Source organism: Nothobranchius furzeri, chromosome 10 (genome assembly GCF_043380555.1).
Source record: "Nothobranchius furzeri strain GRZ-AD chromosome 10, NfurGRZ-RIMD1, whole genome shotgun sequence".
Taxonomy (NCBI): Eukaryota; Metazoa; Chordata; class Actinopteri; order Cyprinodontiformes; family Nothobranchiidae; genus Nothobranchius; species Nothobranchius furzeri.
The window spans coordinates 47,179,287-47,197,931 of NC_091750.1; the positions used below are offsets into that span (position 1 = coordinate 47,179,287).

Below are 18,645 nucleotides of genomic sequence, written 5' to 3' on the forward strand. Positions count from 1 at the left end.
TTAATGAGACTATGTAGAGTTTAACATTTTTATGCTCACGATAGCCCCCTCAGGCCAAGCGTGGAACTGTAGCTTCAATAGTAAGCTCGTGCATGAGGTGCGCATGCTGTACGTGCACACTCCTGAACGAAAACAACAGCTGAGTCAGTCCCGTACCGATGCATTTTACAGCTTTAGACTGTTCTACACAATTCTAATAAATTGGACAAACGATGTTCTCTGAAGTAGACGCGCGCGCTAGACAAGCAGCCTAACAATGTTCCTACTATCAAATACAGAAAGCAACCGGCTTGCTTTGAAAGCATCAACCCTTTCCCCAGTTACTATTTTATTAGTTAAAATGATTAATTAGTATAATTAAAATGGCCCAAATTGCTTTGATGTGTTAAATTAATTCTAAAAGTATAAATAAAGTGACATTAAAGCAGATTTGGTGTGGTGATCCAAACGGTTCTGTTATAGGACATAGCTCAGACCTGCTGCTGTCCTCGTTCTCACAGACGGTCACATTTGTGTGCTACCAGCATTTTTTTGAGCAGCGACTTTTTCCTCTTCTCCACTTCTACGTTGTGTTTTCACTGCTAGATCGGGATAATAACGGTGCACACCAGTGCAACGAGCAACTGGGAGCAGGTATCTCATGATATAACTATCCCTGTGTCACTAAAGGGAATTCAGATGAGCCACAGAGCTGCGTGTGTTAACGGGACGGTAGTTCAAACTCCCGCTGACTTTATTTGCCAAATGCAGGAAGGGCCAAAGTTCCCGATGGCTGCAGACTGCATGTTGATGTCTGCGCTGTCTCTAATAGAAGCGTGAGTCTTTAGCAGCAGCAGACGTAAATCTGCGGTGTCCAGCTCTGCAGCTGTACCTTTGTTGTCGGCCCGGCCGAGAAAGGTTTATGATTGGTCAGTCCTCGTGCACGTGCGCAGATTATCATTCTTTCTTTGCTCCTGGATGAACAGTTCAGAGCACAAATGGTTTCTTTGTTGCTAATCTGCAGGGAATATCTACTAGAAAGTTCTACAGAAAGTAGCAAAGGGTCCTCAGAAATGTCGCTAGATGTTTTTTCGAGGAAAAGTTGTTGAGGGGGGTCGAAAAGTCATTAGGAATAGCGACAAGATCGCTGAGTTGGCAACACCTCTCGCTCTGCTGCTAAGCTACAGATGGCAAACGCTACAGCTATTAGGGCTGCAACAAACGATTATTTGGATAATCGATTAATCGGATGGGGTCTCGACACGATTAATCGATTAATCGGATTACATGGGGAAATTTTTAAAAACTGCTTGGGAAACGTTATTTCTCTCCTTCCTTCACTTTATTTAACACAACATTATTAGAAAACAGTTCAATAGCAGAAAAACAACATGCCATCACCTAAATTGTCTTATAAGGTGTATAGACAGAGACCCTAAGCTACATCTATCTGTGACCTAAAATGCTTGGTCCAAGTTAAACAGCTTAAGGGCAATTCTCATCTGTTTTGTTTGATCTCATCTGTTGACATTTATTTTAAATGTAATTAAACGTAGGCTGTGAATTAATCAAAATTGATCACTATTTCCAAAAATGACTGAAAAAATACCAAATAAAACAAAAGTAAATGAATGCCATCCTCCTTGCGATGATGCCCTGGGCAACTGCCATAAAGTCACATCAAGAAATGCTGCTGATCATTCCAATGATCCCAAATAGACTCACATTAGGCCACATGAAAGCAACTGAACCCAAAAATATATTAACAGTATATAACTGCACTCTCACACAACACGCCTGCAGCAACAGTTAGGACTCCTCCCTCCCTTTTAAAAGCGTTTTTGCTTCAGAGGACATTGTGGTTGTAAAACCACATGCTAGTAGTCTGGCCCCGGTGTGATCAACCAGTTTCTGCGGGAATGTGACGGCGGAACCAGGGCCAGATTAACACTTTGTTGTACCCTGGGCAACAATATTCAAGGGCTCCATCATCACGACCCAAGGATCACCATAATGTGGTCACATACAGAATATTTTACTGTAATATGCAGTAAATATACTCAATACTTGAATGCCTGACAACACGTAACCCGCCCAGAGTAACCTTTGACCCACCTCGTGTGGACTGACCAATGAGGAGAGGGTCTTAACTTGAGGCCTTCTCTTCATTGGTCAGTCTGCATGAGACTGACTCTCAACTGACGTTCAGTCGTAGGCAGCGAAGCGTCTCTGTGCAGTGCAAAAGCCCAGGTGGACAGTTTGTTTAATGTAGGGTGACCATATTTCCATTTCCAAACAAGAGGACAGGGGATCTGTGCCTATGACGTCACACTATGGCAACGCCACACAAACCATGTTGGGACCCATTTTTTGTAAGAACTAAATTAATATCAGATTCTGCCAATTAAAGGGCTCTAAAACAATTCATATGTAAATATTTTGCATATTTAATGCAAAATCTAATTTTTCTGCTTTAGTGCTGCAACAAGGTTTTATTAATAATAAATTATTATACCTTTTGTTTTACTACAGCATCGGTAAGCTTCCTGTGCACAGATTATTAAGGATGCTTGTTTCAGCTGTGAGATTAGACGATAGGATCAATGAAAAAATAAGTTGTCACACACTCCATGGAAACTTTCAGAGAATCCACAAATAGTGGCTTTCAAATGGTTTTGTTACTTTTTGCAAGTTTATAAAAGAGGCAGATGAGACAGCATGTCTGATAATTTAGTTTTTCATCTGATAATATTAGAACATGTCAGTAATGTCTGAGGGGCTTTTATAAACACCGTATAACTAACACTACTGGAGAGGGCATGAATTACACAGAGGCTTCTGGGGAGCCCAGTTATTGGGGGGGGGGGGGGGGGGCATTTTGCCTTGGCCCCCAAAATGTCTTGAAACGGCCCTGGGTGTGTGACTGAGTTTTGAAGGTGATCTGAATTGTATCAGATGTATAAATATTACATGTGTATAACTTGTTTTTTACTGGTAAAAACGTGTCGTGGAGATAAATCTACCTACATTTGACTTTTCAACACTTTGTTTTGTTTTCTTGTTTTTATTTAACTATTTTCCTGTCCTGTCTGTCTCTCATCTTCCTGCATCTCCTCTTAATTCTCCAGAAAATCTGTTGCCTGGATTCTTACCTTTTCACCTCATCAGTTACTTTTGAGCAGATCAAAGGGATCTCCTGACCGAAAAGCGCAGAGCGCATTTTCGATGCTGCGTGAGGTGACATCACCACAGCACAGGTGATGAGCTCCGCAGTAGCAAGCTTCAGGCACAAATAAGACAGAAAATAGAGAACATGTGTGGACATGAACGATCGTGTGCTAATTATAGTTTTTTGGTTGCGCCACTTTGAGAATGGACCATGCGCTGGAAGAAGCTGCCTGGATCGCTGCGCGACAATGCGGAACCGGTTCGCAGCAGCGCAAGTCTGCCGGCTCTCCCTCGCGCTGATCTGCCGGCTCTCCCTCGCGCTGATCTGCCGGCTCTCCCTAGCGCTGATCTGTGGCTCTACCTCGCGCTGATCTGTGGCTCTCCCTCGCGCTGATCTGACTTGCTCTGGTCTGCGCGCAACGGCGGGCGGGAAGGGGGGGTGGGTGCTTTTGGAAAAGTTGTGCGACACAACGAATCGATGACGCAATTCCTTGCCAACGCTTTTAGTAATCGATTTTCATCGAATTTATCGATTCGTTGTTGCAGCCCTAACAGCTATGACTGACCGTGAATGCGCATGACATCATCACGCATTACGCTGCCTCTGGAAGGCACTGGGGAAGCAGGCTTGTTCAAGCCGAACATGCTCTTTTTATGTGATTTCACAGGAACACAGAGGCAATCACAGTAAAAATGCCAGAAATCATTCTACAGGACCAGGGCCTTGCAGGAGAATGCATGAGGAAGGAATTTTAAATTTCTATACATGTATTGGATGTTAAACTTCCACATAGTCACTTTAAATTAACCACCATAGCTGTAGCTACTCTGAATGGAGGTGGAGGAAGAAGCAACAGAAGTTCTGTGGAGGTTTCACCTTGTTTTTTGTTGCCCCTGTGTAGATGCTGGAGCATCAGATGGAGGTTCGAGAGAAGGAGGTGCAGTGCCTGCAGTCTCAGGCTGTTGCTCTGTCCCAGGAGGAGGCTGGACTGAATGAGATAGACGGTCAGCAGCAACGAGTCACTGACAACTTCTCCGACCTTCAGGAGCCTCTCAGACTAAGGAGACAGCAGCTGCTGGCCTCCAAAGAAGCTCATCAGTTCAACAGAGACCTGGAGGATGAAATTGTGAGCCTAGTGACAGATGAATAGATTCTATAAGTTTTTGTAGAGTGTGTGTTATTTTTTCATCATGTTTTGAAATATTCTCATATTTTAAATCCTTGATTTTTATTGTCAGCTGTGGGTGAAGGAGAGGATGCCTCTGGCAGCTTCCACAGACCATGGAAAAGACCTGCCCACTGTTCAGCTTCTGATCAAGAAGAACCAGGTACTGTCAAAGAAAATTGAAGCATCTAATAGAAACCTGACATTAACATAGTCTAACGCTTTCATTTATAATAATTACCAACCTACCAGTAAAAGTACATCCCATCTGGTTGTGACTCAGACATTGCAGAAGGAGATCCAGGGTCATCAGCCTCGAATCGATGACATCCACAGGCGCGGCGAGGATCAGAGCCAAGTAGATGGTGAGAGACAGTCGCTTCTAAAGGAGCGTCTTGTTGAGCTGAAGAACCTCTGGGACCAGCTGATAGCAGAGACGGACCAACGTCACACCCGTCTAATGGAAGCCCATCGCGCCCAGCAGTTCTATGCTGATGCAGCCGAGGCAGAGGCCTGGATGGGAGAACAGGAGCTGCACATGATGTCAGAAGAAAAAGCAAAGGTAGGTAAACAAAATGGATGTTAGCAGAGAACATTAACATTGTGTGTTTTGGGATGTGCAATGGTTTCCTGTTTGTGTCCCAGGATGAGCAAAGCGCTCTAGTTATGGTGAAGAAGCACCAGATCCTGGAACAAGCACTGGAAGACTACGCCCAGACCATTCACCAGCTGGCCAACAGCAGTCGCCTCATGGTCAACGGTGAACACTCGGAAAGGTGCGCGTACTTTTAAATATTACCTCCCCTTTAATCAAACTAGGTCTCCACGGCGACTGATCTGTCTGCCGCTCATTCTCCAACAGTGAAAGAATCACCTTGCGACAAGCCCAAGTGGACAAGCTGTATGCAGGCCTGAAAGACCTTGCAGAAGAGCGCAGAGGGCGTCTTCAGGAACGGCTGCGGCTGACCCAGCTGAAGCGGGAGGTGGATGACCTGGAACAGTGGATCGCTGAGAGGGAGGTGGTCGCCGGCTCTCATGAACTAGGACAAGACTATGAGCATGTCACAGTGAGTTTGTGCCACAGCCACATGCTTTACACACGGGAAGCTTTGGGAAATTTAGCTGGAATAATTATGCTGCCCTGATTGTCCCCCCCCCCCTTTTTTTTTTCTTCTGCAGATGTTGAGGGACAAGTTCCGTGAGTTTGCTCGTGACACCAGCACTATCGGCCAAGAGCGTGTAGATGGTGTAAACGGGTTAGCAGATGACCTCATTGAGTCAGGTCACCCTGAGAATGCCAGCGTGGCCGAGTGGAAGGACGGTTTAAATGAAGCCTGGGCCGACCTCCTGGAGCTGATTGATACACGCACGCAGATGTTGGCGGCTTCGTACGAGCTGCACAGATTCCATCAAGATGCCACGGAAGTGCTCGGACGTATAAAAGAGAAGAAGGAAGCTCTGGCCTCTGACCTCGGTCGTGACCTGAACACAGTGCAGCACCTACACAGACTGCACATCACCTCTGAAAATGACATCCAGGCCCTCAGTGGACAGGTGAGTTATCGCACCAAAGACGCATCTCAGAAGTGGAATGTAAACAGGGCTCAGACCTTCTCTCCTTCTTTTTTACTCTCCAAGGTGAACCAGGTGCAGGATGATGCAGCACGGCTGCAGAAGGCCTACGCTGGTGAAAAAGCAGATGATATTCAAAGGAGTGAACATGCTGTGACGGCTGCCTGGGAGGGCCTGCTGCAGGCCTGTCAGGCTCGCAGGCTCCTCCTGCTGGACACAGTGGAGAAATTCCGCTTCTTCAACATGGTGAGAGACCTCATGCTCTGGATGGATGGAGTCAACCTGCAGATCGATGCACACGACAGCCCACGGTGAATTTGTTTGTTTTGTTACGGCTGCCATACTCAGTTTCATAAAGATCTGTGTTAACCTTCTCTTGTGTTTGGTTGTTAGGGATGTATCTTCTGCAGGGTTGGTCATTGCCAATCATCAGCACATCAAATCAGAGATGGAGACCAGAGCAGACAGCTTTACTGCCTGTACCGAGATGGGAAAGTGTCTCATTAACAACAATCACTACGCTACCGATGAGGTGTTTTACAGCGAACCGTCACAAAAGCGACTCAAGAACCAGTTCTCAGTGTTTCATTTAATTATTGTTCATCCCCGGCTGACGTAATGTTCTTTGATTCTCAGATCCGAGAGAAAATGGCTCAGCTCCAGGAAAAGAGACACAAGATCAACAAGAAGTGGCAGGACAAGATGGACCATTTACAAATAGGTATGCGTACTAAACAGTGTGTTTGGTAAGGTTATCTTAAGCCTTTTATTAAAAAACTATTGAATAATAACTACAAATGTTTTGTTGCAGTTTTTAATTCATAAAAATGTAAATAAATGTAAACATAAAAAGGAAAGTTGATCAAATTGATCCTGACTGAGAAGATTAGGACAAAAATGATTAAATGTTTTTATTTGTTTTGTCACGAAACAAGTAAAACCAGATTGTGCCGAACAACATGTCACAATAATATAATAAATTAATTTTGAAATGACACAAAAAAGCTAGTTGCAACAATTTGTAAAAGGCAAATGTCCAAACTGTTGCATCCAGTTGGAAGAGCTGTTACACATTAAGCAGTAATTCATCATTTTCACAAATAGTATAATTACAGTTTTATTCTACATCAGTTTTTAAATGATGTCATGTTTGGCAAACGCTGTTCTACAGGTTACGAGTGCATGCACGTTCCTGACTGATGCATCGGAGGTGTGAATAAAACATCAGCACAGCTTGGTTTTTTATTTAGAGTTTATTTCTGGTGCATTTGTGGTGATGTCGATGCCAGTTGGCTGGGTCTGTGTGTTCTGTCCCAGTGCTGCTGCTGGTCTGAATGCACATTCTGTCGTTTGGTCTCACTCTCTCTTGCACCACTTGCTTTTCTGTTCTCAGTACTGGAGGTGCTGCAGTTTGGACGCGATGCATCTGTGGCAGAGTCGTGGCTGGCAGGGCAAGAGCCTCTTGTGCGAGCAGCAGAGCTGGGCACGAACGTAGACGAGGTCGAGAGTCTAATCAAACGCCACGAAGCCTTTGAGAAACTCGCTGCAGCTTGGGAAGAGCGCTTTGTGCAGTTGGAGAAGCTGACTACGGTGAAAACAACAATCTGATCAGTTCTTAGCCGACAACTGTTTCGACAAACCAACCTTTACTGGGTTTTATGTTTACACGCTTTTGTTTTCCATTCATCAGCTAGAGGAGCAGGAGATGCAGAGGAGGCGAGAGGAAGAAGAGCGAGCACGGCGACCCTCGACCCCACCACCAGCAGAAGAGGTGGCGCGAACTGAGGCAGAAAGCCAAGCACATGATTCTGCAGCCAGGTAAATCCTGAAGAGACTCTAGGAGCAGATTGATGTTTGTGTGCAACAGAACTAAACTGTTTTTCTCTAAAAACACATGCTTGTGTCTGTAAAACAGAACAAGTCTGGACCAGACCACACTAAACCAGTCCGTCTCTGTAAACGGAGTACACAGTGACAATGACACATCTCAGGTGAGGCAGATTATGTATCTGAGGAGTGGTTTTACATCTTTTCTGTGTTGGTTGAACTCATCATCTACTGTTAATCTTTTAACCTCAAGTTAGTTACAAATTATGTTCAGTTTATATCAATTCAGTTTTTTAAATATTGCACGATTGAAAAGCCCGTCAAAAATGGCGACATTTAAAATCAAACAGTGAATTTCATACCTCTTGTTTTTTTCTGTTCAACTAGAATGAACAGTTTTTTGTTTGACATCAAGCATCGTTTATGAAACGTTAATTCATGTGTTTGGAAACGATATTCCAGAAATGTTTTATGTCCAAGTCCATGGTGGTAGTTAATATGCAGACCAACTGCCCTCATGTGACCAAACAGCTTTTAAGGCGTAACTTTTGAATATGGGTTGGACAAACATACATTTCCATGCATGTCACACAATCTCATTGAACCTCCTCAATGGCAGCAGAACGGATCCCTGGTCAGGTGTGATGTTTGGAGTTCCTGCCACTGACAGAGACTCCTTAACAATCTCTCATTGCATTTTTACCAGCAGTCATTATCGCAGTCGTTGTCAGTGGGAAAGAAATCAGAGCCTAAGCGTGTGTGTAAGCCCAAACAGCCGGAGCGTGTGAGTACCGAGCCCTGGTCGGCTTTGTGGCTTCCCCCTCACCCCCTTCAGCCTCCGCTCAGCTCCTGGTCAACAGCAGCACCCGCTCATCCGCTGAGAAGCCCCGCTTCTCCCTCACCGATGCAACCATTGCTTTAATTAATGAGCAACACGGTCTCTCATTACTGCCTTTCTTCATTGCTGTTTACAAGGCATGAAGCAGATTCATTAACGCGCTATTTTCATGGATCAAATCCGTCTTTAGCTGTGTATGTGCTCGCATTGACCAGGACAGGATTCGCTGTTGGTGTGGGGCAAATGTGGTGATAAATGTAGTTGTTTGGTGTTATTCTGTGTTTTAGTCTTTTCATATGTGTGTGTGGTACCTGAGGTCTGTGGAGGACAAGTAGATGAACACAGATGTGTACTTTGTCACCGAGAGCCTGTGGATGTCTTATTTTTAAAGATTAAATCTTTTCAGATTTGACTAAGTAATTGTGGGATTTGTTTTTAACTAGTATTTTTTTATCTCAACTTCATATCTGGCGTCTGGTCATGTTGATGCATTCATTTACTGAACAAAGCTCATATTTTTATTTTACGTTTACTGCTGGTTACGTGTTCCTTGTGTGAGGTAATGAAGCCATCTGGCGTTTAGAAGTGGCTGTAGTCTCCTGTGATGTCAGTGTCATGTGCTCTAGGCCGATTATCCAGAACCATCAGAGCAAGCGTCATTATGGCTTTTCATGTACGGCTGTGAATGGCTGCTTTGCTATTCCTAACATTCATCTACTCTGAACGTTGTTCCCACCTCATCACCACCATTAACGTGTTGGTTTGAACCACAGGGCTCCGAGTCCGAGTCAGTGAATGGACCAGGCCGAGACAGCGGGCTGGCGTCTTCCCGCCTAGAGCCGTCTGCCACGTTGCCCAGCAGAGGTGGTGCTGACTCCGAGCCAGACATCATGGAGGGGGTTCTCTGTCGAAAACAGGAGATGGAGTCCCACAACAAAAAGGCAGCTACCAGGTAAGGATCTGGTTAGAAACGAGCAAAAATTTGCTTTCATTGAAATGCTCCACACATCAGGGTCTTTAGCTGCACCAGGTCCAGGTCTGACTCGGACCTGGGACATCATTTCTTCCATCTTTCTTCTCGTTTTCTCGTCTTTTATTTATTTATTCCATTTGTAATGAATAGCCATCCTATGTATGTAAACACCATAGTCTGGCCACGACCCCTAGATAGCTCGGTCATAGGGTGGTATCTATGGTTGTCTTTCGAACATAATGCTACTGAAATTGGTCAACGAGGCAGTGTGCCATAGAAGAAGAAGCAAATACAATTATTTTAGAAACTAACTGCTCATGTCTCAAAGTCAAAATCATCCAAAGTTGATGGCAAGGCTGTTTCAAACGAACCAACGCCATATTTTTAGTTTTTCTCTGCCGCCGCGCTCGTGCTAAGTCGTGCCTTGCTGTGACTGGCCTGGCTTAAAGCTGTTGGTGCCAGTGGTATACCTGTTGAGGCTAAACGGGAGATTGGCTAGCCCGACCCGCAGAGCTGCTGCTACGTTTATGCCTGGAACACATAAGACGCGGAAGTGCGACGATGCGCCGCAAAGCGTCGTGGAATGACGAGCGCTTCTAATTAATAATATGAGAACGGACTGGTTTGCGACGCCCTTCGGTGTGAAACGGGGAGATCTACTTTCTCCTTCTTTATTTGCTCTATATAAATGATTTGGCCCAGGAAGCGAACTGAAATGGGTATTGCGGTAGATAACTTAAATTTAAGTAGTTTATTATACGCAGATGATATTGTGTTGATGGCTGAAAACCCTGATAATTTGCAGAAAATGATAGAAACTATGTATCTCTGGTGTAAAAAATTGCGCCTTGCTATTAATAATTAAAAAAAGCAGGTTATTCACTTTAGAAGGAAGAGGGTTCCTCAGAGTAGTTACACCTTTAATTTTGGTGATGATTCCTTAAAGTTTACCTCATCTTATAAATATTTAGGTTTTGTTTTGGATGAGAATATGATGTTTCAGGAAGGAAAGAAATTACTAGCAGATTCTGCGGGAAGAGCTCTAGGGGGTTTGCTAAGCAAAATGAAATCTTGCCCAGATCTTGGTTTTTCCATTTTTACACAACTTTACGAATCGTTAGTTGACCAGTTCTATTTTATGCTGCAGGAGTTTGGGGTTCCAAAGAAACATTTGAATGTCATTCTGTTCAACACCGAGCATTAAGATGCTCTCTGGGTGTGCATAACTTAGCAGCAGAGTTAGCTGTGGAGGGGGACACAGGATGGGTTCCTTGTGTAGTTAAACAGAATTGTGAAATGGTGCGTTTATGGAACCGTCTTGTTAGTCTTCCGGAGGAAAGGTTAACTAAGAAAATATTTAACTGGGATAAAACACATTTTCATCCATGGTTTAGAGATATTTCAGTTATTTTAGTAAATGAAGACATGGGCATAATTCTTCAAAATAACTTAAAATGTGACATTACTTGTGTCAGACATGAGTTGGCTATAAAATACAGGGAACAATGGAAGAAGGATATTTGGAATAAACCAAAACTTAGAAATTATGTACAATTTAAAAGGGATTATAATACAGAATTATATCTCAAATGTAAATTAACAAGAAGACAAAGATCTCTCTGTGCTCAAATAAGAGCGGTCACCCTCCCTTTGGCAGTGGAAGTGGGACGATTTAAAGGAATACCTTGGGATTCTCGTCTATGCGAGTTTTGTGATTCCAATGTGGTTGAGAATGAATTCCATTTAGTCTTTCCTTGTTCCTTGTATTGTGATTTGAGAGAGTCCTTATTTGAATTTATCCAGTCGAAAAATCCCGATTTATTTTGGAAGCAGGAAGCTGAAATTATGTAATGGTTGTTTGAAAATAATATTTTTGTTGTAGCTAAGTTTGTGGAAAAGGCTTGGTATAGACGCCAAAGTATTCTATACACCATATGAGAAATACGTGGTCATAGTTGTTTGTTAGCAATGTTGTGTATTAATCTGTATCACGCAGCCATGTTATGATTTATTGAATGTTGTAGTGTCTAATAAGCCCGTGTGGGCTGGGCACCTTTATGGTGTATGACACTTAAATAAATTAAATCAATCAATCTAATCGGCGTCCTTGTTAACCTACGCTCTCGGTCACTTCAGCGGCGAACGCCACGAAGGCTCACGCCATGCAGCGATCGTTTCGGCGTGAGCTCTAATTTCTTCGCGAGTCGTGAATGAGCCGCGTCAACTCTGGCAGGAAGTCAAACTAAAACAGGAGAGGCAGGCTGGTAAATTAAACTAAATAAAGAAATTTTTCAAAATAAAACACTGCGATTGATAAATGTGATCATTTTTGTGTGTCTAAACAGACTAGAGAGATGAAAATGAACAAACGCACTCGGCGTTTCCATAATTTTAAATGCAGTTTTTACAGCAAAAGATGGATTTAATAAATGTGATTACAAACAAATAAACAGCAGCAGGATCAGCGCAGTTTCCGATATCAACAAGCAGGGCAAACTGGTTATACACACACACACACACACACACACACACACACACATGCGCACAGCAAAGGTACGGGGTTGGGGGGGTTTGGAAAACATTAGGTGTGAGCAGAAGCGCTCGTTGGAAATTCTCGCCTGATGTGAACAGAGGAGCAACGGGCAGCGCGTGAATTTCGTGAGCGATCCGCTTCGCAGCTGGTGTGTTCTGGGACACCGTCTAGATTTCTGGGCTACATTTGGAAGACTTGGAACAACTACCTCAGTTATTGTATCTGCTCAGGTCCTTTTCATTTTGGATGGCTGACTTTAAAAGCATCTTATGAAGGATTGGACCATCAGAGTAGATGGATAAAACACCCCTGTTACATACGTTTTATTGTGTTCTAATCTAATTACTTTCACCTACAGATCCTGGCACAATGTTTACTGTGTTCTTAAAAAAGGACAACTGGGTTTCTACAAGGACAACAAGACTGTCAGTAGTGGTGTTACATATCACGGAGAGATGCCCATCAACCTGGAAGACGCTGTTTGTGAAATAGCGCTCGACTATAAAAAGAGGAAAAATGTGTTCAAGCTCAGGTGAGAAGAAAGACCCGTCTAAGAGGCGCCTCTTTGGGGTTAATGTGAATGCATAGTTTGTGTCCTGTAGCAGTGTTGCCAACTGTTTTTGACTGAAAGTAGCTGAAGTTCCCCCCAAAAGTTACTAGATGTCACCAGATGACGTCACGTGCTAATTTACATATTGATGACGTCATCACGCCACATTAGCGTTTGTTTTCCCCATAGCATCTAATATATATATATATATATATAATAGTACTAAAAGGGAGGAAAATAAAAACTGTTATATGTTACAGTTATTAATTAGTATGAATAAAATGGCCCAAATTGCTTTGAAATGTACAATAAATTCCAAAACTACCAATAAAGTGGCATTAAGACAGATATGGTGTGGTGATCCAAACAGTTCTGTTGTAGGATATAACTCAGAGCTCCTGCTCTCCTCATTCTCACAGACATTCTCCTAAAAAGCTGTTTTTTTACACCTCATAGTTTCTCAACTCCTCTGTTGTGTATTCTCTCCATCGTGATAATAACGGCGCACCGAGCAAAAGGGTGCGGCTGTCTCATAGTATAACCATCCCTGTGTCTCTGAAGGAAATTCAGATGAGCCACAGAGCTGCGTGTGTAAACGGGACGGTAGTTGAAACTCCCGATGACTTTATTTGCCAAATGCAGGAAAAGCCAAAGTGTCTGACGGCTGCAGAACCAGAGATGGCAGGTTGACGCCCGCGCCGTCTCTAGTAGAAGCGTGAGCCTGCAGCAATATGAAAGCAGCAGACGTAAATCGGCGGTCTCCAGCTCTGCAGCTGTACTTTGTCTTCAGCGAATCAGACCGTCCGAAAACGGTTTATGATTGGTCAGTCCTCGTGCACATGTGCAGATTATCGTTCTCTTTCCTTACTCCCAGAAGAACGGTTCAGAGTGCAAATGGTTTCTTTGTTGCTTATCTGTGGGGAATATCTACATGAAAGTTCTACAGAAAGTAGCAACGGGTCCTGAGAAATGTCGCTAAGTTTGTCGCTAGGTGCTTTTTGGAAAAAAAGTTGTTGAGGGGGGTCAAAAAGTCGTTAGGAACAGTGACAAAGTCGCAGAATTGGCAACTCTATCCTGTAGTTCATTCTTCTCACACCTTTCTGCAGGCTAGGAGATGGGAAGGAGTATCTGTTCCAAGCCAAGGATGAGGTGAGACACACACACACAGTTTGTGCAGTGAATGAACAATGAAGCGTATTAAACTGATGTTTATTTTAAGGCGGAAATGAGCTCCTGGATCCGTTCCATCCTGAACTCCATTCCAGCCGGATCAAAGGACTCCCCCCTAGGTCCCCGGCCCCTCAGCCGTGCCATGACGATGCCTCCGATCTCCCCAAGCTCGGGGGATGGCGTCACCATGCGCAGCAAGGATGGAAAAGAGAAGGATCGTGAGAAGAGATTCAGCTTCTTTGGCAAGAAGAAATAGAACATTCATACAATAATGGATGGGAATCAATAATTCAACAAACTGTGGCAGATAGAACAGAAGGTACACACAGGTCATGCAAACACACTGCTCTCAGCACGGGCTCCCAGGAATTTGTCGACAGCTTACAGAAAACACGTCACTTCCTCTCTGACTTTGGTTTTATGTTATTGACTTTCTGTTCACCCAGTTTGGAGTTCACATTTAGCTTCACTCATCCGGAGTCGGACGAGTCTGTTCCAGGTTCGGCTCCTCAGTAGGACTATTTTAACGTGGATGAGCCGTTAAAGGGAGCTGCCGTGATGCCGGTAAAACTACGACTCTCCACTCAGCTGGACTACGGTTTAAATTCCCCTCCGTTAAACTCTCTACGTCTCTTTTTATGTTCCTGGTGTTGATGGTATTAACCTGATCGATATTATTGATAATATTATTATTTCTATTTATCTTTTGCAATTGTTGGTTTGACAAACAGAATTTAGTTCATTATTCTGATTAATGTTGTGGAAAGAAACACACTTGGTTCTGCTAGTAGAGTGCATCGAGCTAGCCCTCGAATTTATTTGGTTTTGCTTTTTTTAAGGAACACAAGCGACAAAAACAAAGCTCCAGTTTTAGCCATGTGCTGTCAGTGATCACAGGTTCCAGGGGGAAGTGATAAATATATTTAATAAGTGTTTTCATTTTAGTTAACCTCTAATTTTTGCCTATATTTGATTTTTCTTTTGAGTGATCTTTTCTGCTTGATTTTAAATCTTATTTTTATTTTCTGTACAAAGCTGAGAGATTAGTTTTCTAGTGTGTGTGTGTGTGTGTGTGTGTGTGTGTGTGTGTGTGTGTGTGTGTGTGAGAGAGAGAGAGAGAGAGAGCATTGTGGTGCTGTGGATTTAGCATGTTTTCTTGTTTCTGATTAAACCTAGAGAGATGGATGCTGCGTTTTGGTGTTCTAATGCAGATGTAAACCAGACAAACACAGATGAATAATCCTGGCATCATTTCTCTTCCTTCTTGGTTTAAAGTTTGTGTAAGCTGATATTAACATTCCTCTAGATACTTTTTAGTTTCCGCCTTTTAAACCCTTTCTGTTCCTGCTATCCACTTGCGCGAAGACATGAGGGCCGTTTGTAGACGAGATGCTGAAGTCTAGTGGCAGCCTGCAGGGATGCCCGCAGGACGGATGGACATTAGTGAGGGGTGTGGAGGTGAAGTAAGATGGGCAGTGAGAAAATACGATCTTTCCAACAGTAAGACGAGTCTGAGCTTTAGGTTTACTTTGAGCGTTTTTTTTATTAACAGCCCTCCGTTCAAACAGTCTTATGGGAAGTTTAAAAAAAAAAGTTAAAACTGTGCCCTGTAGCAATGACCTGATGTATGTCAGTGGATTATAAACTCAGCTCTGCTGTAAGCTACATCAGCGACATCGACGAGGGAGAACGTGCTACGGAAAGTCTTTTTTGAAGAGCTTTTTTTTACTCTTAGGCGAATGGCATGATCTTGTGTAGGTTTATATTTGTACATGCATCATGGCCATCTCTTGTCTTAACGTGCTCTGAGGACTTCGTCTTTCAGGTCCGGACTGCAGCTCATTTCCTGGTCCGAGTCAGATCGTCTCCCTTCTAGTTCAACGGTTTCATCATTATTTGGACACGTAAGATCTTGTGAATGTAGGCACTAATTAGTAATCAGATGAATGTTACACCCAAGTGCTGCGATGGTACCACCAGCTGGAAGTTTAAACAACTTAATTTTTTTCTTCTACAAAGAGTTTTTTTTTCCCCAAATTTAAGAGGAAATTCCTAAACTTCCAGACCGACACTGAACGCTCCGGTCTAAACGTGAGATCCCGTGTGTGTTAGATCCTCTACAGCATAGGAACCACACAGCATACATAAGTGAGCCAAAGTGATTGGCACAGTTTTAAATGGAGGGACCCCCCCCCTACTGCTACTTGCTTGCATCATCTAACAGCACCTAGTTTCAGCTCGGACGTCTTTCGGTGTGTATTTCCAAATCGGCTCATCTGAATGTGAAAAGGCCGAGCTGGTCATGTGACGTAAGTCAGACGTGCTCTAGCGCACACCACAGCATCCCAGGTCACCCAGGCCTGGAACGGTGTCCTCAGCTTGGCTGGGATTTGAATTTGCATCCTCCTAAAGTAGCTGATCTACGACCAGAGCATGAGAAGTGTGCATTATAGATGTCGGACAGCTTTTGGGTTTTTAAGCGATACTGATAACTCTATACTTAATGAAGAAGGAAACAGCTTTTACGTGTTAATAGATATGAGTGAATACATACTGGTGATAGTTTGAGCTTCCTCTTGTTACAAGAAGCCTGAAGATTTGCTGTCCAGTGGGAGCTTGTGTAGTTTTCTTTTTTAATCCAGCGGTTTTGTCTTGCAGCATTTTTGATGAGCCTTTCCTCCTTTATCTTCATTTCTCGGTACTTTTGACAAATGTCTGTTCTTTCCTCTGTAAATCAGAGTTGTTAATACCACTACTTCAACTATTATTATTATTATTATTATTATTATTATTATTATTATTATTATTGCTATGATGATCATTATTGCTACTGTTGTTACTGTTACTACTATTGTTACTAATGCAACCTATTGCAAAAATTACAACTGCTGTCCATTTTCAGGTACGTGTCTGTAATGCCAGACCCTTCCACACGATGTCAGTGTGCTGTGGAGCATTTTCATTACCAATCAAAAATACTGTTTGTTGACTTGTGTATCTACATCTAATTATTAGGAATAAAACATGGTTTAACCAATAATGTGTTGTTTGGGCTTATTTTACTTTTAAGAAGTTGGCACTAATATGTGTTGAAGCACAACAAAAATACCTCTAAAGTCCTGTTTGACACCATAAACCAGATTGTTTCACATCACGTCCCTCTTATGCCAGTTTACTCAAGGTCTGACTGTAACTACTTTCTATCATTCTTTGAGAATAAAATCAGAAATATCAGGGCAAGTTTTTCACCCCCATCTACTTCCTACCCCACCATCCAACTACCTTCCTCCCAATCATGGTCTGTCTTTACTCCTGTAGATTTCCAGGACATTTGTCTCATTCAGAAACACATGAAACCAACCTCATGCCCTGCTGATTTCATTCTTACTGCCTTGTTTATCAGGATGTTTGACCAAATTGGCCCATGCATTGTAGATTTTTAAAATTAATCCCTGCAATCTGGCTCTGTACCACCTGTTTTCAAACATGCAGTTGTTGAACCCATCCTTAAGAAACAAAGTTTGGACTCATCTCAGCCTAAAAGTCACAGACTCATTTCTAAATTACCTTTCATCTCTAAAATATGGGAAAATGTGGCAGATCAACTGATTACTCTTCTGGAACTACACAACAGTTTTGATAAATTCCAGTCTGGTTTTGGTAAAATGCATTCAACAGAAACAGCTTTGCTTAAAGTTTCCAGTGACATGATGGCTGCAGACAATGGGGAACTCGGTGTTAGTATTGTTAGATCTTTCTGCAGCTTTTGACACTGTTGATCACAGCACCTTTACAGACTTGGTGACTCGGTGGGGACCTCTGGAACTGTTCTAGACTGGTTTAGATTGTACCTTTCTAACAGAAGTTACAGTGTCTGTATAAACCAGATCATGTCAGATTCTACCAATCTGTTCTGTGGGGTACCCCAAGGCTCTGTTTTGGGTCCACTGTTGTTTCTACTGTACATACACCCTCTTGGACAGATAATTGACTCTTATCACCTATATGCTGATGATATTCAGCTGTACTGCCTCTTTAGGGATTCTAAGTTCTATAAACTGTCTGAATTACTAGTGTCTTTCAGCCACCAGCTGGCTAGAAGATAACTTCCTTCAGTTAAATTCTGAAAAGACTGAATGTCTGTGTGTTGCCCCTGAGAGCATGGTTCCCCTGATTAGTCTAAAACTTGGTCATTTATCCTCTGCTGTCAAGACAAACTTAAGGAATTTGGTTGTTGTTTTTGACCAATCAATGTCTCTTGAAGGTCACTCAAAAACGTTGGTCTGAAACTGTTTTTATCATTTAAGAAATATCTCCAAACTGCGAAGGTTGGTGTCAAAACATGAACTTGAATGGTTATCCATGCCTTTATCTCCTCCCGTCTAGATTACTGTAACACACTCTTCACATGTTTTAACAAAAAAGCCCTTGACCGCCTTCAGTTGGTCCAGAACTCTGCAGCGAGGCTCCTAACTGGAGCAAACAGAAGAGCTCACATCACTCCTGATGTCTCTGCATTGGTTACCCGTTCACTTAAGAGATCATTTTAGAATCCTGACTACAAGTTTCAATGCTCTACATGGTCAAGATCCTCCCTATATTACTGAACTGTTAAAGCCTTATGCTCCAACCCAGCCCTCAGGTCCACACACCAGAACCTTCTAGAAGTTCCAAAGACCAGATTCAAAAGTCGAGGTGATTGCTCCTTCCAGACTGTTTCACCCCGACTTTGGAATGATCTTCCTTTATCCTTACGTAGCATTGACAGTCTGGACACTTTCAAATTTAACAGCTAAAGACCCTTTTATTTAAAGCTGCTTTCAAAAAAATCTTTATTTTTAACTCAAATTTGTAATCTTTCATCTGTTT

The 18,645-nt window shown here is 42.9% G+C and overlaps 1 protein-coding gene across 6 annotated transcripts in view; it reads left to right on the top strand.

Moving 5' to 3' along the window:
• Window positions 1–14,242, top strand: part of sptbn2 (spectrin, beta, non-erythrocytic 2) — a 60,330-nt gene extending 46,088 nt beyond the window's left edge. For 3 of the 6 annotated variants that reach the window (XM_015960856.3, XM_015960857.3, XM_015960859.3), the window contains 17 exons: window positions 4,050–4,274; window positions 4,387–4,476; window positions 4,597–4,875; window positions 4,959–5,089; window positions 5,176–5,380; window positions 5,493–5,867; window positions 5,952–6,196; window positions 6,279–6,417; window positions 6,522–6,606; window positions 7,279–7,475; window positions 7,576–7,703; window positions 7,801–7,876; window positions 8,419–8,496; window positions 9,324–9,502; window positions 12,415–12,588; window positions 13,713–13,755; window positions 13,826–14,242. In XM_015960856.3, coding sequence (XP_015816342.3) covers window positions 4,050–4,274; window positions 4,387–4,476; window positions 4,597–4,875; window positions 4,959–5,089; window positions 5,176–5,380; window positions 5,493–5,867; window positions 5,952–6,196; window positions 6,279–6,417; window positions 6,522–6,606; window positions 7,279–7,475; window positions 7,576–7,703; window positions 7,801–7,876; window positions 8,419–8,496; window positions 9,324–9,502; window positions 12,415–12,588; window positions 13,713–13,755; window positions 13,826–14,032 — 2,856 coding nt within the window. In that variant the 3' untranslated portion in view covers window positions 14,033–14,242. The remainder of the gene's footprint in view (window positions 1–4,049; window positions 4,275–4,386; window positions 4,477–4,596; window positions 4,876–4,958; window positions 5,090–5,175; window positions 5,381–5,492; window positions 5,868–5,951; window positions 6,197–6,278; window positions 6,418–6,521; window positions 6,607–7,278; window positions 7,476–7,575; window positions 7,704–7,800; window positions 7,877–8,418; window positions 8,497–9,323; window positions 9,503–12,414; window positions 12,589–13,712; window positions 13,756–13,825) is intronic. The other 3 variants (XM_015960860.3, XM_015960861.3, XM_015960858.3) reach the window with 2 other exon arrangements.
• Window positions 14,243–18,645: the final 4,403 nt, after the last annotated feature.